The 22,387-nt window shown below is 40.5% G+C and overlaps 1 protein-coding gene across 4 annotated transcripts in view; it reads left to right on the top strand.

Moving 5' to 3' along the window:
• ADAMTSL3 (ADAMTS like 3) overlaps positions 1 to 22,387 on the top strand; it is a 793,440-nt gene that overhangs the window by 486,214 nt on the left and 284,839 nt on the right. For all 4 annotated transcript variants that reach the window (XM_077263637.1, XM_077263634.1, XM_077263636.1 and 1 more), the window contains exon 7: positions 10,447 to 10,573. In XM_077263637.1, the coding sequence (XP_077119752.1) occupies positions 10,447 to 10,573 (127 nt within the window). The remainder of the gene's footprint in view (positions 1 to 10,446; positions 10,574 to 22,387) is intronic.

Here is a 22,387-nt window from a genome sequence, read left to right as displayed (position 1 = left end):
TTTATCAGGTAGTACAGTATGTTGTTCAAATAAAATGAATTTTCTCTGTGTGTGTCTCTCTAAGGGCTCATTTCCACATGCGAGGCACACGTCCGTATCTCGCATGTGGAAACCAAGCTCTGGCGCCGGCACTCCATAGCGAAGCGTGCGGCCGCATAGGAACACATGGAGCTGCACAGCTCCGATCCAAAGTGCCGGCGCCAGAGCTTGGTTTCCACATGCGAGATACGGACGTGTGCCTCGCATGTGGAAATGAGCCCTTACTTGGACTACGGTTAGTGCGCCTCTCCATTACTAACCCCTGGGCTTGATGTCAGCAGATATAAAACAGCTGACATCTACCCCAAAACCATTACCCCTCTTGCCAATGCACTAGGGCAAGCGGGAAAAGCCGAGGCTATGCACCAAAAATGGTGCATCTAATGGATGCACCATTTCTGGGGCGGATGTGGGCTGATGTTATTAGTCTTGGAGTGTGCCATTATTCATGGCCCCTCTCCAGCCTATTTTACCAGCTGTCTGAATAGCCTTTGCTGGTTATTAAATATAGGGGGGGCTCCTCATTTTTTGTGGAGGTCACTCTTAATAACCAGTAAAGCCCACGCAAACAGCTGTGAGCTTATATTAATAGGATGGGGGCCTTTATGAATATTAGCCCTTTCCCAGAATAATAACATCAGTCTCACAGCTGTCTGTTTTCCCTCAGCTGGTTTTAAAAAAAGATGGAGACCACATGTCTTTTTTTTTAATTATTTATTTATTTTACACAGTCAGGCCGGGTCAATTGTTGCACTTGACATGGCTGTGATGGAGTCGGAAGTGCCCACAGCCTTAAAACTTGTTGATTGGCTGTGCTGCAGCCTTTCAATAAGCTTTATTGGGATGAAGAACTCGAACAGGAAATCGGACATACAGTAAGTAGTTCGTGTTTGTGGTCTGATACTGGACATTAGAAGTTCGGTGTAAACCCCAAAATTTCCATTTAACATTTTTTATTTTTCTGTTGATAGGGCTGAGTGAGGGCTTGTTTTTTGCATGGTCAGCTGATATTTTTAATGACACCAGTTTTGTATACATATGATTTCTTCATTGCATATTATAATTTTTTAGGGAGATAACATGAAAAAATAATGCAGTTCTTTTTTTTCTCTTTACAGTGTTTAATGATCATGTTTATTAATTCTGTATCTTAATAGAATGGACTTTTATAAAGGTGGCGATACCAAACATGTTTTTTTTTATTTTCTTTATTTTTAATGGCAGAGAAGCACTGCAATGTATAGAAGAAATTACTAACTCCAATGAATGACAGCCATGAGCCGGTGTTCACTGGAATATCGTAATGTCAGGAACTGGGTCTTCTGCAGATCCCCAGCTGTCATGACAACCCATTGGCACCCCTAATCACTTGACAGAGGCTCCGATGTGCAGGATTTGTGACATGCTTCCGGCTGGCGCATGTTAAATTCTACTGTCCGAGATTGACAGTGGGATTTAACTGGTTAACAGCCACGGGTGGAGCTCCGATTCATGTGTATTACATTCAGGAGGGCACCACCTATACATCAAAGTGGGATCAACTACTACATCTCAATTATAGTATCATGACAATAGAAAAAGAGATATATAGACAATAGTGATCACCTAATAATTATAATGCCAAGCATATAACATAAGGAAGTATGTTAGCACATTGCACATTGATCTCTGATGGGCTCAGGAAAATGGCCGCCGAAGGCAGCACATTTGCAGATGGAGATCTCAGTTTGTCTTTGAGTTGAAATTTAAATCTGCCCATTAGCTGACACCAGCGGCCATTTTCCTGAAGCATCTGCAGCATCGCCCCACTGCTGCTGCAGCCAGCTTCCTGCAGTGGCGACCCTGCCTCCTATGACCCTGCTCCACCGTGACTGCACCCCGGGTAAGCTACATTCGGACTGTCAGACGCCCACCTCATTTTCCTTCCAGATTTGAGGGGGAAAAAGAGCGTCTTATAGCCCAAAAAATACGTACCTAATAATTGACACTACTCATTCACACTATATAGATACAGTCCTTCCCTATTTATCATTTGAGTCTTTGGATTATTTTTTACAGACTGAGACTACCGCTCCCATTTTCATCGTGCTTCAGCGTTGCAGTAGTACATCACAATTAAGGAAGGGGGTCGCGCCCTAGGTCTTTAGCCTACTCACTGAGACTTCAGCAGTGTGTGAAATGATGTTGAAGTTTCTTTTTCATAATTCTAATCTAATCGAATCCAAAGTGTTTGAATTCACTGGGACCTGTGACTGTCAGAAATCTGACTCAAAGCTGATCTTCCTCTCATAGATAAGATGATCTCTAGCCTTTACTTACCGAATTCCTCATAATGTAATGTCTGATATTCTTCCATTTATAATATCATGCCAAAAAACAGTGACCATGCAAAGGATTGATGCAAGTAAAGTCCACATAAAGGGTAATGTCCATATGTGCATGAGATAGTATGCATTAAGCAGAAAACCAATGGAAAATCTATTAATATAATTCAGTGGCTAATGAAATTTTCACCATACATAATCATTAATGTGTGTCATCATCTAACGTTCACCATGTGTAACATTTTGATTTTTGCAAGCCCCTCTATGACTGGTCTTCCCATCAGATTACATTCTTTCATCTGGAATAAACAGAAGTCTTTCACATGTAGAGATGAAAGGGAGTCTTTAAGCTGCGTATTTGTAGCTGTATGAGGGCCAGTGAAACAGTGTATGGAATTACAGAGACATGCTGGTAGAATACCTGCTTTTCTTCTATATACAGTAAAGTCTAATACATAACATAACATTTTTGTCTGTCTCGACTTTTTTACACCATGTGTTCATTTTTGCATTTTATGATTTTCATGCTGTTTGATTGATAAACCATTGGTAGTAGTAACTCTAATACTAAAACGGGGTCATTCCTATGGTCTATGGTGATAGGAATCATTGGAATCCTTAGTAGTGTAAAGGGTTGCTCCAATACTTTTACATTGATGACCTAAAGATAGGTCATATATATCAGATTGGTGGGGGTCTGACCAGCGACACCCCACTGATTATCTGCTTTTAATGCCAGAGGCGGCTGAATGTTAGCAGTTGCGGAGTTGAATAGTACAGCTCCTTCAACTGTGTAGTAGCCGCAGCCGGTTACAGTACATCAGTCCTCATTCAACCAAATAAAAGTGAATCTGTAGTACCCTGCCGCGGCCACTACACTGTTTATGGAGCTGTACTGTTTAGCTCCGCGACTACTAACGTCCATCTGGCGCAGCACCAAGAGCAGTTTATTGTTGGCGGTATTGGACCTCAAAAATCTGATACTGATGATCTATCATCAGGATAGGTCAGCAATAAAAAAAGAAGTGAAGTATCCCTTTGCGTTATTAATTATATTCAAGTTCACCGTGCAGAATAGTACAAAAAAATGAATGTTTTTGAAAAATTGAGTAAAGTAACCCTGTTATGTCATGTATCAAATGTGTGTGGCCGCGGACTAATCCCTAGTGGTATAGGGCAGCTCTATGTAAAGGGTACCTGACAACAGATTCATGCTGCTCAAACTATGGGCAGCACAGATAACACACTGGTTGCTTTATCTCAGCTGTGTATGTTTTACTTTAAAAGGCTGCAGAGATTCAGAGAACATTCCTTGTAAAGTCAGATGGGGACTATGTGTCTCAGAGGACTAGTCCAAGGCTGGTCTCCAACTACTTCTCCCCAACCTGCTTTCCCAGAGTGACAGGTCTCTCTATATGAGTGGATAAGAAGAGACTGGTTAGTCAAGTGGATCAGGGTATGAAGAAGCTGCCAAGGAACCGTCTCAGGCTAGACATCGAAGACACATGGTCCCCAGTAGGTTTTACAAAGTATGTCTTCTCTGAAACACCTTAGTGAACATACCCCGCTGGGATAATGCATAGGTATCTGATTTATGCTGCCCTTGATTTGGGAAGCATGAAACTCCAGTTACACCCATTCTAATGGGGTGGTATCATTTCACAAGCTGAGAATGAATTGACAACCCAACAGATCGACACTGCAAATAAAAACAGCAGTACCTATATGTATAGTGGAGCTCATACTTGATATGAATAAATCGAAATGGTATGAAAATGTAGTTTCAATTTATTTTTGCATATCAGTAACATGTCTATCCATCCGGTCATTTCCATAGTTCCATGACTTTCCTTCTTGGTGTTTAATGTTGAGGTGTGCATACATGCAGTTGCATTAGTATGCCATTGAGTTGCATTCTGTTATTTCCGTACAATGTGGAGCGCTGCAGGTTCACTATCAGTATCATTCAGCAAAATCCATTTGATTAAATTTGAAACATATCTTTTCACCTCGTACATTTTCTACACTGGTCTCACACAAGTAATTTCCGCATCCCAGTTATTACCCTGTGTGTCACTGAGTGAGGGAAATGGATCATGTAGCTGTGATGGAGAGCCAAAACCACAACCATAAACTATGTATAACAGTGCATAGAATGCTAGTAGCCTCTTTATATGATGTTCCTTGGTTTCCAGCCTTAGGTTACCTTAGATTAACTCTTTCTAATTACACTATACCAGTATAGAGAAAGCCAGTGAGTGTTATGTACGCAGGGTTCTGACACAGTCCTCCACGTATAGACTGTGACGGTATCAGTCCTGTGTTATGTCGGATGTAAGATGATAGAAATACAGCATGTCTAAAGTAGATCTGACACATGTGCTATGTTTCCCTGCAGCATAGGGTTCCTTATAGGGTGCAATATAGGCTATGGGGTGCTGACCTGGACAGTGTTTGACTCCAGCTTCCCTGGTTCACATTGATTGACAACTAAAATCAGATGTATATGTAATATATATTTCTCAAAATCTTTTAACTTCTTACCAGAACATATTGGTACAGCTCAGTGGAAAAGTTGAGATTCATGTATATTAATTGTGACTTAAATGCATTATTGCTAATATTGGCCAAATTATGCCTTGTATTAACATTCATCAACTGGCACAAAATAAGGATACATTTAGTAAGTTAAGTGTAACTGTCATTTTTTAATTTTTGCTTCATAAATGAATAGTACACATGCAAACAAACTTTGTAAGATATGTCATCAGAGAAATCTGAAACTTTCTCTTCATGAAGTGATGTTTCACTCTCCATTAATTGTTAAAATCTGCTTTCAGTAAAGGCATATTTTCCCATTACTGAGATAGCAAATGATAATTACTGCTCATAAAGTTCTATGGAGACAGGAGGGGGAGGATCTAGAGGCGAACACGGACATTCTGCTGCAACGTCTCCTAAAATGACAGTTTCCCTTTAACTGTGCGGAGCTCATTTTGCTAGTTTTGCATAATTTTTGTTACGGTTAAAGGTATTTATATTTATAAAGCAATTTAAAATAAAGTCTTATGTTGCTTGTACAACCTTTTCAGTATATTTACCAGTGTGCTAAATTAGATGCTGTTCACTTGGCTCAAGTACCGTTCTGCTAGGGTTGCAGGTCATGTGCCATACAGCCGACATATTATGTATCATGACTTGCTTCATCCTCCAAAAGCATCATCACTGACATCACATACATGTCAGCAGGATTTATCAATATAAAATAAAAGCATGGCCAGAATGGGGCTGTTATACTGATTAAATTGATTCTTTTAGTGAATGAATCCGATATGTGGTTCTTGTTTAATTAGGAGTTTTATTTTTTTTTTAATTCTGTGGCAGCATGGTTGAAAAGCAATGTCTGACTTTCATTTCCTCATTTTCTTAGATCTTTTATTTATTATTACTTTTGTCAGATTCAAGTTATTTCTGTGACCATTGTGGGTTTTTCTGACATTAAACGAGGGGTACCAAGAATTCTGACCACGTGTGTACCTAGAAAGAGCAGAAACAAAAAAAGTCAGCGTCACACAAGGTCATTTGTCATCCTTCATTTTCTGTCTACAAATACAGGTAGAGAACCGCTAAAAATAAGTAAATAAAAGTATCCGACTTTATATTTACAATGAAAAACAGTATCAGTAGTATTTGATCTGACAGCCGGAATATAAACTGTGCCACCAACATAAAGGCATGAGGAATTCTTGTACAGTTACGTTCTTGTGTTAAGTCTTTGTGGTAAACCTCTCGTATACAATGAAAAATCTGCAGATTTTAGATGGAGTTAACAGAACTCAGAATAAAATCATTTCTACCCGCACAAATGTTATGTGGTTCCAAGACTTTTTTCCTTTTCATAGCTATAGACAAATATAAAGGGGCTTTTAAATCAAATGAGTTTGATGACCTCTTAGTAGGTCAAGCGAGACTGCGCCAGACATAATAATAAAAAAATAATAATAATAATTTGTGCATGTAATGGAAATCTCTGTATTAAATTTATCCTGTTGGGACCTTTTAAGTTTTTATGCATGGAATGTGTCAAAGCTTTCTTTAGGATTGTATATCAAAATATTTATATGTGACTGCTTAAAACCCTTACAGGTCTGCTTAGTTCTTAGTTCTGCAGCTGCAAGGAAGCATGTTTTAGGATGGCTGTGCCCATCGCATGCTGGCAATGCCAAAAATTCCTTTAATCTGGTATTACTGGAACATGACATGTGCGACTGTGAAATCTTCTGGTTCAGTATTTAAAACATACTCAAACGGCCCCTAGGATGACAGACAAAATAAAATTAAAATCTGCTGCCATTATGTGTTACTGTGTGGTGCTTAGTACAGAATTATGCAATATGATTAATTATGTTACTTACAATAAAGCTTGGCATGTATGAATTTAAAGGCACGTAAGGACACAGTAGGACACAATATAAGTATTGTGGTGCCATATTACAGCTTTCTTTAAGAGATGGCTGATCACCGCAAATTTTATTAGTGACCATGCTTCCTTCACAACTTTGTCATGATCTACATGCCTCTGTTATCTCCTCCTTAAAGGATTTTTCCTAAGATAGAAAGTTATCCTCTAACTGACAACTGACCACTGTGGGTCCAACCACGGAGAGCTCCAACCAATCTAAGAACAAAGCATAGCAAATCACCATCTGAATGGAATGGAAGTCAAGCATGTGTGCACCTCTGCTCCATTCATTGTCTATGGGGCTGCCAGAGATAACCAAGTTCTGCGCTCTGCTTTTTCCAGTAGTCCCATAGATAATAAATAAAGAGAAGGAAAGTGTGAATGATGGCATCGGAGAGATCCCACCCGATGCCACCACTGCAACCACATATGACGAGCCCGCACGTCTCCACTCCACCTGACGTCACTATTATGTCGGAGGGATCACGTGGTACAGTCTACTCACTTGCACCAACATGACGTACCACAACACCTGGGGACATGTAAGGTCAGCTTGACACAATTTTACACACACACCCCTGTCCAAACGGGCCCAGAAGGCACAGGGAGTGAGAGAAGGTGGCCCACTTACTCACAACCCTGAAAGGCTGAGAGGCCCTTTTCACTAGCACCGGTCAAATAGAGCTTTATCAGCCCAGTAGAGCTACCACCAGTTCCTTGATAGATATATGACTGGTCCATTAATGGGATTATATAGGGCCAGAAACAGGCCACAGTATCATGGAAAGTTAAAATAGGGAAGTGTGGATTCGTGGATGGAGATAAAAGAGCAGCCCAAGCTTAAATTATATACTTAATTGCCTTAAAGGCACACTAGACAATACATTATGTACACAATGGTTATACATATACAATGGTCAGATTTGCAATACAGGTGAAGTACAAAAGATATAAGCAGATGAATCATGTCAATTATCGGTTTTTATACTTGACCATTTGTGCTGGGCTGTATAGGGGCATGGGCTGCCAGGAGGTTTGAATGAAGCAGTCACACAGCGTGGGCTCCACAGGTGTCATCTTGTATGAGCCTGGATACTAGCTGGTGGGGCTGGACCACCCGCTGATTCAGGTGTCCTTTTACAGCTACATATGCTGAAGGAGGATTGTAAGCTGCCATTAAATCCCCCGTTATCCTTCACAGAAAGCATGCTTGTTTTTTGCTGCACTCAGATGTGACTTTGCAGAACCTATTCCTGGGATCACTGGAGGTTTCGGTGACTTAATCTTTGGATTGAGGATAACTTGCCATCTTGAGAAAACCCCTTTAATATGTGTTGGATACCAGGGTGACAGAAGCACAAGACACCTTCTGGATTTGCTATTTTCTGGACGGTTTCTGGGAGATTTGCCAATGCAGGGGTCTTCCCTTTTCTGGGTGCCTCCCAAAAAAGTTCAGGAAATCGAACATGAATCTATGTTGGTAATACAAAAATTGAAAGCACTGCACAGAGGATCTGCATATACAGAGCTTGCCTGTTGTCTTCTACCAAGGAGACACATAGGTTTGCAGAATATCTGTAGAATAAAAAATTAAGATATGACATTTTAAAATAAGACACTTTGGAGATTAGCTTAATTTTTTTTATTTTGATGCATGACAGTAATGTAATGAGATTTTGCATTGCTGGGATCCAAGGGGAAACGTTTCTCCTTGTGGATAGTGACATGCCTTGCCTTGCCTGACAAAGTGAGGAAGTGAGAATGCTTATAAGCCTTGCAGTGCTCCTCTGGGAGACTAAATATGCAAATAGTCTCTTCAAAGAGGAAGAGTACTTGAACTCTAATGCCACCTATTGGAAATAGCAATCCTAAAAGTCAATATTGACCCTTTAGCAAGCCTTCTCATATGACTTAGGGTACCGTCACACAGTACCATTTTAATCGCTACGACGGCACGATCCGTGACGTCGCAGCGATCGTATGATTATCGCTCCAGCGTCGTAGACTGCGGTCACACGTTGCAATCACGGCGCTGGAGCGATGCCGAAGTCCCCGGGTAACCAGGGTAAACATCGGGTAACTAAGCGCAGGGCCGCGCTTAGTAACCCGATGTTTACCCTGGTTACCAGCGTAAACGTAAAAAAAACAAACAGTACATACTTACATTCCGGTGACTGTCCCCGGCGTTCTGCTTCTCTGCACTGTGTAAGCACCATAGCCGGAAAGCAGAGCGGTGATGTCAGACGTCACTGCTGTGCTCGCTTTCCGGCTGGCCGGCGCTCACACTGCAGAGAAGCTGAGACGCCGGGGGACAGACACCGGAATGTGAGTATGTACTGTTTGGTTTTTTTTACGTTTACGCTGGTAACCAGGGTAAACATCGGGTTACTAAGCGCGGCCCTGCGCTTAGTTACCCGATGTTTACCCTGGTTACAAGCGAACACATCGCTAGATCGCTGTCACACACAATGATCCAGCGATGTCAGCGGGTGATCAAGCGACGAAAGAAAGTTCCAAACGATCTGCTACGACGTACGATTCTCAGCAGGATCCCTGATCGCTGCTGCGTGTCAGACACTGCGATATCGTAACGATATCGCTAGAACGTCACGAATCGTACCGTCGTAGCGATCAAAATGGTACTGTGTGACGGTACCCTTAGGATAAAAGCCAAACCAGAATATCAATTTTCAGACTCAGAGTGATATGCCTATCCTAGCCTAGCCTCACATTGGCATGCCATGCTAAGCATGACATTTTACACAAGGAGAAACGTTGCCCCTTATGTCCCACTAAAAAGCCTCTCATACAGCCAAATCAGATCTCACACTTTGCACTGACTAAGGGCAATATCTCAAAACACTGTGTCTCCAAATTCTAGTTTGGTTTTTATCCTAAGTCATATGGTAAGGCTTGATAAAGGGCCGATATTGACTTTTAGGATTGCTACTTTCAATAGGTGGCACACGAGTTCAAGTCTTCTTCCTCTCTAAAGAGGCATTTTGCATTGCTGGGTGCATTTAAATACTAGTAAACCAAGCAGACCATGAACTCATTCATGACTACAAAATGAACTATAATAAATCTGACAACAGATTGTTGACAGTTTCTAGGACCAACATTACAACCTTCTGCAAAGCGTAAAGAACAGATTTAAATGAAATTTGAAAACCATGTTAATGAATAAGGATGGGTGTAATGAGATGATACATTTTTCATTTGCTATCTAGAGTGCAAATATTTTTAAAAGGTGAATCACTAAGAATAGGGTAATACCAGAATGCCCTTCAGCCATGTATACTGGCTTCTATGACAGACATCCCCATTAAAGTGGACCATTAGCCAGTAACATTGGTAAAACAATATAGTAATGTTATACTGTGCAATTCTACTTGGCGTTTGCATTATAACAACTGATAAGCAATCTATTTTTATTAAAATAACATAAATGATACGGTGCCACAGGATGTGTCTAACATCAACTGAGAAACAATGTGTGCTCTGACAGAATTAGGCCAGCTCATAAAATGAAAAGTTTAACATAATAAATAAAATTCCAGAAACCTGAGCAAGTGTACTACAGGTCTGCCCTCCTTCTGACTCTGCTGTTGATGTTGGCAGGCGGTGGGTTGCGATCGGCAGCTTGGGAGCAATGCCAAAGAAGACAATTGTGGAGTCTGTGCAGGAGATGGATCTACATGCAGGCTGGTGAGAGGACAATCGAAAACACATCTCTCAACTGAAAAAAGTAAGTTCCTCATTAATCTTTAATGTGCAAGTTCTAAAGAGATGTCAGTCCTAATCTTCATTGACTAGTAGAAGATCTGTTCTTTACTGCTTTACATACTTCTAAAACACATCCGTTAACACTATGGGAGATATACGTGGTAATGCCCAGAATATGATTTGAAGAGGACCTCTCACTTGCTATAAATATATAATTGTTTATCTGGTGTAAATGCTGCTTTTCTTCTAAATCTGCCATTGTTTATTTTTTGTTCCTACACCTCTCCTTTTATTGAGATATGACCCCCTATTCCATGTCTGTAAATCCAATTGTTTTATCTAACTGGGTGTGGTCCTCAAGAAGACTCTCATAGAGAAGAGTTGATGACCACACCTTCTTGGCTTCAGGAAATACTAGGCCTTTTCTCAGGAACAAAGAGACACAGAGACAAAACAATTGCATTTTTGACAAATGACAGGTCTTCTTTAAAATCATTTTTCAAGATCATATATAAATTGATTACATGGAGGCAATGACATAAAGTAATAACAGTACTATTACTCACCAGATAAATCATCTGCTTCTCCCGTGCCACCACTCTGGTGGTCCAACCTGTACCACACTGTCTTTGATTACTATGCTTTATCCATTATATGCCTATATTCCCACATGATTGTGGGACAATCATTGGCTTTAGATGTGTTTGGCATTATCCAGGCAATCCAGACCTAGGATTTAAAGCAGGAGTAAACTGTCTCCAATCTGGACATGTCAGTATTTCTCAAATCCATCTGAAAATATTAAGGCTGTTATGTTCTATGCCTGAACGAAGTGCCTTCTGTAACCATAAGAAAACCTTGGTTCACTAGCAGTTGTAGATGCACCAGCCATATCCTAGACCTAGAAGGCAGGAGGAATCACAGAGTGCAGTGTATAATAAAGCATATGGAGATAATTAGCAAAGTGCCATGGACATATCTCACAGGTCATTGCTCAAGACGAAATCTTTACTGTACATTAGATTATTTTTCTACTATGTTCATCCTCTTTCTATCTTTAAACATCTTTGTGTTGAAATCATAGAAATTAGGCCGTGCACTGTGTATGACTCCTCAGGGATGGAGAGCAGAAATAAAAAGGCTAAATTGCCAAGACTTTTTCTGAAAGGACATTTTTTATTCAATGAGCAAATCTGTAACACTTTGAAAATTGGATATTTGGCAGCTTTGTACTAATAACCAGTAGTGACAAAAAAGTCAACACGGCTGAAATCTCCACACTAGTCTTTACCTTTTGTAGTGAAGCACAAGAATCGGAGCTGAATAATGTCAGATTCTGAGCATTAATAGACATCCTCAACATCATCATGGTAATTTTAAAAACCTCTCCCCCCCCCCCCATCCCTTGCTCTATCAGACAGAGTTTAAGAACAAGCATTGTGTTCGAAACGCCTTCATTATTGTTATGCCTCTTCCTTATTCCAACTATGCCTAATTGGCCTGTGACAACAATGCCACATTTTTTATCATTCATTCAAATAAATATTCATTCATTTTACTTACTGGAGCCAGATCCTTACTTTCAGTTCTGCTCAGACCAATGCTAGGATCCATTCTATCAGGCACTATTCTGCCTATAAAAATATTGTTGATGGGATCTCTCAATTTCATTTAGACATGGACCATCTTCATTTAGCTACATTATAGCCATCATGTCTCCAGCTAAGCTGTACTAGTGCAAAACGCAGTGCTTCCATATGACAAGCTAAATGACTATATGCACCTTTATCAGTGTTAGTCCCTTTAAATCAAATCTGTGAGCAGGTTTTTGCTACCTCATCTGAGAGCAGCATGATTTAGGCAAATAAAAGCTGACTCCAAAACTGTATCACTCAGATTACTGGGTAATCTAAGTATATATATCTAAAATAAGTATATATATCTCCCTACGTGTTTCCTCCCCCGTGTGGGGATCATCAACAAAGTAGAAGATATGTGGGGAAAATACAATGGCTTCCTGCAGTGGCATGGAGCCCACATTTAGGTATGACCGGTACTGCCACAACCCATCAAAAAGAAAAACGTGGTACCACAATGAGAGCTGTATCATAAAAGTTCAGTTTTGTAAACAAGTTTATATATTATTATTTAATGAAATTGGCTAAAATTCAGTTCCCCTGTATAAGATATACAGTAAATAGACTTATCCTGGCTATTATTTAGTTTTTAAAATATTGTATCTTAAATGTAAGATAACACAAAATTCATTTTCTTACATGCATGACTTAGAGGCACCTCAGGACTGGTGTCATTTGCCGTACAGCACTTTCTGTATATTTTTAGATATCCTTTAACAGTTAATATGTGGAGAAGACAATAAGAGAGTTCACAATAGTTAATCATTGTGACATCTGGATGCCCTGACTCTTCATCAGAAGGTTACATAAAAAGGATCCGCTCTTGGTGATGGCATTGGAGGAAATGGGCCAGTCCCCTATAGGCAGCGTAGCTTTAGCAGGATTTCCTTTCCATTGCATTACAGGATTATTTCATAGGTGGTGGACAAAGACTGAGACAACCAAACAATTTTACTTCCTGTTACATACAACAAAAGACAAACTCACAAGTAAGGAAGGGTGTTTGAAAATGCAGATTTTGTCAGATACGATTTTACAATGAGTTATGGCTGTCGAGGCTGTACTGCCAACCGTGGTTATAAAACCAAATGAAACAGGTTTTACAGAGAGAGAAGGCAGATTATTAAAGGAAAAGCTACTTTATATTTATTCTGACCAATTTGGATGATAACTTGATATTAGGCAGTACTGTTGTAATGAAAAATCCTTAGAACCATGATGAGTTGAATGGTCATTATTTCCACAACACATGTCAACACTGGATTAGTGTCTTTTTCAATTGAAGAAAACAATTACTAAATTGTATTTGTATTTATTATGTGTGAACTACCACTAACAAATTCCGGAGAATCTGCGACCTGAAAAGCCAGTGTTCAAACTAGAGCTCCCTTGAATCTGGGGTTAACTACAGATAGAGGGGCATAGGGTACAACTTTTAGGGATGTACATATAGCAGCTGTAACTGGATTCTTGAATCTTAGACTCAAAGACTCTTTTGCCACATTTAAAGACACCAGTAATATAATTTATAAATAATATTTTAGGTGGGGGGGCAGTTTCTTTAAATATATTTTATATTGGCCCAAGAAGTATCATTTCTCCTTGCGGAGAGTGACATGTTAAGCATGTCGAGATGAGAAGCTCCTCTGGGAAATATGCAAATTGTCTCTTCAGAGAGGAAGTGGGCTAGAACTCTAGTACCACGTATTAGAAGTACTGTAGCAATCCTAACAGTCAGTGTCGACCCTTTAAAGAGCCTTTTCGCATGACTTAGGATAAAAGCCAAACCAGAATCTCAATTTGCAGACACTGGGTTTCGGGGTACTGCCCCTCGTCAGTGCAAAGTGGAGATCTGGTTTGGCTGAGTGAGAGGTGTCTGACCGGGATCCTAGAAGTATTGTTTCTCCTTGCGGAGAGTGACATGTTAAGCATGTTGAGATAAGGAGACTTAAAGCCGCAATGCTCTTCTGGAAAATATGCAAATTTTCTCTTCAGAGAGGAAGAGGACTAGAACTCTAGTGCCACCTATTGGAAGTAGCAATCCTAACAGTCAGCGTCGACCCTTTTTATTGGCCCAGAAACTCAATTGTCTCATATAGTACTATAATTGGCATCTCTACAGCAGAAAAAAGAAACCAGTTTTCCTGCATTCTATTAGTAGATGTCACTGATCTATTATCAATTCCTATCAAATAGAACAAATATTACTATAAACATGTTATTTAGTCAAGGTATAATAAATAGAGATCTGACTGTTAGTATCGGATAAGTCATGACAGGAGGCGCCTGATCTTTTACTGAAGGGCCGGGTATTTTTCTTCCCCACTGCCAGATAGACTTGTTTACATCCACTTACATTCACACATTCACATAACATTCACACTGTTGCACGTTTTCATAAAGTTCACTGCTGTAATAATTATAGGGGATAACTCAGGAGACTCTTTGCGTGGAACAAAACAACTACAGGACACAGTTTTATAAGTGGTAAAGTCTATATTATCACACGGTGATTCAAACAGGTGCAGAGAGAAACTCAAGTCCACAACACTTGGAGTAAATATTAAATGCAGCTTAGCAGTCTATAGGAAACTTCAGAGGAAAATGCAATCACGCAGAAAGTCTATGAAGCACAATTATTCTTGAGGATACTTGACACAAATAAGTCCTTGCTTAGTCCAAAACACAGATAGATATGCTTATAAGGCATTTCAAATAATATCTTAGCTCAACCAGGGAGGCCTGGGTAATAGTCTCAGGTTCTTGCAGAGCAGAAACAGCTTACATGTCCAGCAAATGCAGATGGAAGTAAACACGAGCAGCAGATGAAGGAGGATTACTGGAACTGGTGTATGCAGCAGGAACTCAGAGCAGAGTAGCAGGATAACCCCACAGGTTCACAGGAGCAGGTATATAGCCAGAGAGTCACCAGAGGTCAGGAGCTGGATGCAAGGCAGAATACTCTAGCACAGACTGAAGGCTGGGGTGGAGTTTTATAGCAGGAAAACACAATGCACATGAGACCAAAGATGCCATCTTGGAAAAGGGCAGTAATGCACAAAAGGTAATAAAAAAGGTTCAGAGTCCTGACAACTGCCTCATTTCACATCTAGAATACAGTTGTGGCCAAAAAGTTTGGGACTGACACAAATTTTGGTTTTCACAAAGTTTGTTACTTCAATTTTTTTAGATCTTCTAGTTAGAATGTTGTATGGTATATTTATTTCATAAGAAATACAGCAAGAACAGCAATCAGTGTACTACCTGCAAAGTTATTTTCTCTGATGAAGCCCCCTTCAGACTGCAGTATCTGAAAGAACAATTGTCCAGAGATGAAAAGGTGAGTGCCACCATGGCTCCTGTCTCATGCCAACAGTTAAGCATCCTAAGGCCATTCATGTATGGATTTGCTTTTCATCCAAGGGAGTGGGCTCATTCACAAATTTGCCTAAGAACACTGCCGTAAATAAAGAATGGTGAAACTTTCCCCAAGAGGAAATTCTCCCAATGATCCAGGGGCAATTTGGTGCTGAACAATTGTTGCCCAGCATGATGGAGACCATGTCACAAGGCAAAAGCAATAACTAAGTAGCTCAATAACAGAAACATTGAAATTTTGAGTCCATGGCTGAAAAACTCCACAGATGTCAGTCTCATTGAAAACCTGTGGTCACTCCTCAAAAAACGGATGGACAGACAAAAACACAGAGATCGTGATAAACCCCAATAATCGCTGATTAGGTAAGAATGGGGCATCAGTCAGGATTTAGCCCAGAAGCTGATATCCAGAATGCTGGGGCAAACTGCAGAAGTCTTAAAAATAAGGGTCAACACTCTAAATATTGAGTCTTTCCATGAACTTGATTTATTTGTCAATAAATTGTACAAAGATATGAATAACAGATCTGACAACACTGAAGCAGCAAACTGTGGAAAACAAAATTTGTGTAAGTGCCCAAACTTTTGGCTACAACTGTGTATTAGACTGTCTAGCATCCCCTCATTTATCACCTGATGGACTAAAATAAGGTAGAATGTTTCTACTGCAAGTCGACTCTAAAGGTAATTGTACAAAAGATCCACTTTTTAATGTCATGTCTTTTTATATAACTACCATGCTTTGCATACAAATATTAGTAAAGTATGGAGTAAGGTGCATTGCACCAGTGTGTAGTTAGAAGAATAGAAGAATAAGTGAAACTTTTTGGAGTCATTTATTAAATTTATTTATCACTTACAAAAGGAGAATAGAGGGGAAAAGAGGCAATTGGTATTTCGGTGAAATATTGAGGCTGTGTCACGCTGGGTGAGGGAGAAGCTAGGTGCACAACAATGGGAAAAGGGTGGGGGAGCCCAAACACTGGAAAAAGGGGAAGTGGAGACCCCTAGGCAGATCTTACAACCCCCTGTCTGTCCTAACATCCCTAAATAGGTTCCGCACCTATCGCTAAGCAGGAACCTAATCCCTGACTGCCCCTAGCGATAGGCCCTGGATAGTGAGGGGATGGGGTGTTCACTAGTCAGTTTCCACTGCAACTAAAGACAAAGCAGGAAGACAAATGGGCAAATACACTTAGCTTGAGCAATTCTCCAATAGGCTCCAAGAAGAAACTAGTCGCCTTCTAGCACTTCCAACAGACAGAGGTAAATAGAGCTATCACCGGCACCTTGCTGAAGCAACTAAAGGCATTTAAACATCCAGCAAGGGTGTGTTAGTCAGCAGCAGATGGTGGAGATCACTTTAGGTCCTAGAAGGATAAGGATATCACTCCACAGCAGAGATGCAAGATCCAGAATGTGCCTGCAGAGCCAAGCACAGTGGCCTTCTACAGCTGGATCCAGAATGACACACCTGTCTGTCACACCTGACACAACCGTGACAGGCTGTTTCTTAAAAAGAGAACCATTGGGAAGTGCAGAATACAGTATGTCCATTTGTACAGAAGTAAAAATGACAATCACATCAGAGATTTGTGAATCTCATGATCCACAACAATATGAACCTTGCACTGTCTTTCAGTATAAGTGTTTCCTTTTATGTCCTTCCTTTAGGAAAGCTTCCATCTGTAACCCTGTCCCTGTGTATAATCTTACATCAGCTCGAAAACATTACAAATGAGTCAGGCGGCTGCGGCGCTCTGCATGGTTGTGTCAGCTGATAAGTTTGATAAATACAACCCTGTGTATTGATAGAGCTCCAAAAAGCTCCGTACCGCAAGCACAAAGCTTGTCAAACTGAATATTTTTGTGTTTTTTTCAATATGACATATGAAGTGATTGTTTCAATTAGTTTGTCTGGGACTTCCAGTATATCTATACGTAATGTCCAATGTATGAGCATGTGCAAATGTTACCACTAACATCACAACACGTGTTAGCCTTCGGTACAGTTTGCAGGGAGTGAGTTTGTGGACAAGCATCTGTTGACATCTGAAATGGAGGCTCCGTTAGAGGAGATGTCACAGAGTCTGTATTTTTTAGCAGAAGAAACTACAAACACCTTAAGGAAATTTGGAGGAGACAAATCAAATTTATTAGGGTTCATTAGACACTGTTGAAGCTTATGGTATGAATCTGGCTCAACATTGTGCTTACTATTATAAAAGGAAGCAGAGCAAAAAAAATGTGAGAAGAGCCTTAGAGAGGGATTTAAGCTAGGCAACAAGTGTATCCATATGTATTTATGTGGCAATGCTTACACTATTGCTGTACTGAGTAGCACCACAGCACTCTGTATGAATAATGCAGATGCATTAGTTAAAAGGAATCTGTCACCCCAAAAATCGTATATGAGATAAGGCCACCGGCATCAGGGGCTTATCTACAGCATTCTGTAATGCTGTAGATAAGCCCCCGATGTATCCTGAAAGATAAGAAAAACAGGTTAGATTATACTCACCCAGGGGCGGTCCCAGTGCTGTTCGGGTCCGATGGGTGTCGTGGTCCGGTTCCGGCACCTCCCATCTTCATACGCTGACATCCTCTTCTTGTCTTCCTGCCGCAGCTCCGGCACAGGCGTACTTGGCTGCCCTGTTGAGGGCAGAGCAAAGTAATGCAGTGCGCAGGTGCCGGGAAAGGCCAGAGAGGCCTTAACAGGGCAGACAAAGTACGCCTGCGCAGGAGCTGCGGCAGGAAGACAAGAAAAGGACATCATTGTATGAAGCTAGGAGGCGCTGGACCCGGACCGCGACGCCCATCGGACCCGGACCGCACCGGGACCGCACCTGGGTGAGCATAATAAAACCTATTTTTCTTACCTTTCAGGTTACATCAGGGGCTTATCTACAGCATTACAGAATGCTGTAGATAAGCCCCTGATGCCGGTGGCCTTATCTCATAAACGATTTTTGGGGTGACAGATTCCCTTTAAATTGCAAAACTGTATCATAGAGAAGAGTCTACAAATTCATGACCTCAGATGCCTCATCATATTCATGGTCAAAGAATACAATATTTTTCTGATGGGTGTAGATAGATAGGATCTTTGTTAAAAGAACACCAACACTTTCAAGATCCAACTTTATTTTCATTTCCTATATTTTACTGAAGGTGTTTTATCACTCACCTCTACGGAGCTTATATTGTGTGTTCAATATAGTTGGGAAAAGGGCAATGTCTTCTTTATTTTTGGCTCAGAGGTTTCACACTTCTGGAATATTTGGGAGGCTCTCGGAAAAGAGGAGAGAACTCTTAAATAAAAAAAATACATACCTTGAGGAAACAGCCTAACCAAGATCAGTCAGATTACAAATGCACTGACAGGATGCAGACGGCCTCCATTATATAGGCTGGGACAGCACAGTGCAAACTACTGATAAAGCAGCCACTCACAACCTACCAGATTATGGAGGGGTTGGCTGCCTAGTAGGAAAAATGCACACTAATAGGGCTTGAGCAGGATTCCATTCACATAGATATGTGTGATTCAAGGTGTCTGGTTCGCAGCCTATTGATGAAGCCCAAAATTTTATAATAGGTGGGCTGCCCAGCAAGATAAACTTGCACCACAATAGGAATGAGCCACAGTATACCCAGCCATCAAAAAGACGCCCGGCCGCATCCTGCAAAATAATGGTAAAAAGTGCAAAAAAGATGAAAAGATGATAATGCATATGATAACTACATTAAATGAGGTATTGGTTCATATTTTGGCCAAATCTGAAAGGAGGCAAGTGTAAGTAAAATAAGTTATACAATTTTGTTAAGCCCCACCACTGTGAATACACTAGTCAAAACATTGGAAAATTAATTTGAGAACGGTGTCAAGTTTCTTTCGAGACATAACAGAAGCCATTGCAGGCTTGTATTTCACCATATCTATGGTTAAGGTCATCATACACATTAGAAGGAAGCCAGTCAAACCCACCAATATTGGTGGGATTGGCTGACTTTGAAGTAGTCCTGTGGGTCACCTAACCCTTCACTGGCAAGAGGGTTTGATAGTGTGAATTCAAACAGCCTATCCTTTTGTTGATCAGGAGGTAAGCCATTGCCAAAGCTGTCTGGCTACAGTCTCTGAACCTACTTAAAACATGAATACCCACCAAAGTTCAGCATGCATTTTTATGGTGGAGTCAGAAGAGATAGCTGTCAGAAGAGTGTTCGACTAACGGCTGTGCATGGCCAATCTTACTGTCTCTCTAGTCTTTTTTTTTTTAAAGACTTTCAGGACATATTGTTAGAAGCTGGGACACCCCAATGATTCAGAGAAAAGTGGCGCTTAGTCTTCTGTTCCCAGTAGAGAGATGGCCACATTTACAATATAGTAATATAGGACTTGGTCTAGATCAGTGTTTCCCAAACTCCAGTCCTCACTGACCCCAACAGGTCATGTTTTCAGGATTTCTATAGTGCTGCACAAGTGAGAGAACTCCTGATACTTCCATCACCAGTTCAATAGTAAGGAAATCCTGAAAACATGACCTGTTGGGGTCCGTCAGGACTGGAGTTTGGGAAACACTGGTCTAGATGATGCTTTCCATGATCATATAATGCCAATGATTAGTAGGCATTTTACATGCACATTGCACAGGTTTACCCAGTGATCAAAGATTTTTTAGTTTTTTTTCCAAGATTTTTCTATGGTTTATAGAGGAATGATTTGATTCTGAAGAAAACCTTTTATGGACGTTTAGAGACTAAAGTAGACTTCCCGCTAATTTATGCCTGAAATGACGGAGTATCACTGTTTCTTGGCAGCTAAGAAATGCTGAATTAATATACAAAATAAACTTAATTTGAGTCCATAGATACATAGGATGCCAAGATTTATAACACCAATTTATCATTTTATTTAGGAGTTGTTAGATATCTTCACCCGATTGCCAAGTTTGCAAGTCACCAACTGGCATATTTATGAACGACTCTGACCAGAAATGTTTATCCTGTGGGCACTCAGATCCTGGGTTTTGTACAGGACTATTTTCAGAACAAAGAAACACACAAAATGTACTTAAGTGAATTATGGAAATCCTCAGCTGAAATATGAGTATTGTACATGTCAATGGTGGTAGTTTGAGAGCCCACAAATACCCAATGCTGTACATTTCTTCCCAAGCAAAATATATCTGTAACTAAGTATCATGTATCTCTAGGTATAGCCCTGCAGAGATTAGGATCACTCACTTGCAAGACTTTTGCTGGAACCTCTACTGTGATAAATTGATAGTAGGTTTGGAAAGCTGGAGCAGTCCTGGGTGGTTGAAAATGGTTTATCTGAGCCGGTCTGCAAAATATTTGGCCCAAACTATCTTTATAGTGGCAGAGTTCCACTTAGGACTGGCATACTGAGGGTGAACATGACTCTTTGACTTCACTGAGTGAGCTAGTTTGCGAAAAGCAGGCAACATGTCACTAGACTCAGGCATAAGGTCCTTCCCAAGTGATACTGATTGGATGAGAAGCAGTCTCTGCAAAGGCATTTACTGCAGTATTTCAGAACTTTCTTCTCTTCGGTCTAATAAAGCAATGTGCTCTGTTGTTCATGGTTGACCCAACCATGACGAGAGATGGAGCATTATTTATGGCTCAGTTGTTTCAGTTCTGAAACAGGATCTGATCAGTTGTATATGTAAAGAATATAGAATAAATTTACAGTGGGGAAAAGAAGTATTTGATACACTGACGATTTTGCAAGTTTTCCCATCTATAAAGAATGGAGAGGGCTGTAATTTTTTTCGTAGGTACACTTTAACTGTGTGAGACAAAATGTAAAAATAAAAAAAACAGAAAATCACATTGTATGATTTTTAAATAATTAATTGCATTTTATTGCATGAAATAAGTATTGGATCACTTACCAACCAGCAAGTATTCTGGCTCTCACAGACCTTTTAGTTTTTCTTTAAGAATCTCTCCGACTCTGCATTCATTACCTGTAATAACTGCACCTGTTTGAACTCAATACCTGTATAAAAGACACTTGTCAACACACTCAATCACACACCAACCTCTCCCCCATGGCCAAGACCAACGAGCTGTCTAAGGACACAGGGACAACATTGTAGACCTGAACAATCCTGGGATGGGCTACAGGACAATAGGGAAGCTGCTTGGTGAGAAGGCAACAACTGATGGCACAATTATTAGAAAATGGAAAAAACACAAGATGACTGTCAATTACCTCAGTCTGGGGTTCCATGCAAGATCTCACCTTGTGGGGTAATGATGATTTTGAGAAAGGTCAGGAATCAGTACAGAACTACATGGGAGGACCTGGTCAATGACCTGAAGAGAGCTGGGAGCACAGTCTCAAACGTTACCGTTAGTAACACACTACACCATCATGAATTAAAATCTTGCAGGGTACCACTACTCACGCCAGCACATGTTCAGGCCTGTTTGAATTTTGCCAATGACCATCTGGATTATTCAGAGGAGGCAAGGGAGAACATTATGTGGTTAGATGAGACCAAAATGGAACCTTTTTGTATCAACTTCACTCACTGTGTTTGGAGAAAGAAGAAAGATGAGTACAATCCCAAGAACACCATCCTAACTGTGAAGCATGGTGGGGGAAACATTATAATTTTTGGGTGCTTTTCTGCGAAGGGAACAGGAGGATTGCACTGTACTGAAGGAAGGATGGGTGGGGTTATGTACCACTAGATTTTGGCCAACAATCTTCTTCCTTCAGTAAGAGCATGAAAGATTGGTCGTGGCTTGGTCTTCCAGAATGACAGTGACCCAAAACACACAGC

Source organism: Ranitomeya variabilis, chromosome 5 (assembly GCF_051348905.1).
Source record: "Ranitomeya variabilis isolate aRanVar5 chromosome 5, aRanVar5.hap1, whole genome shotgun sequence".
NCBI lineage: Eukaryota > Metazoa > Chordata > Amphibia > Anura > Dendrobatidae > Ranitomeya > Ranitomeya variabilis.
The sequence above is the reverse complement of the archived record's forward strand: the minus strand, read 5'-3'. Positions and strand labels throughout refer to the sequence as shown.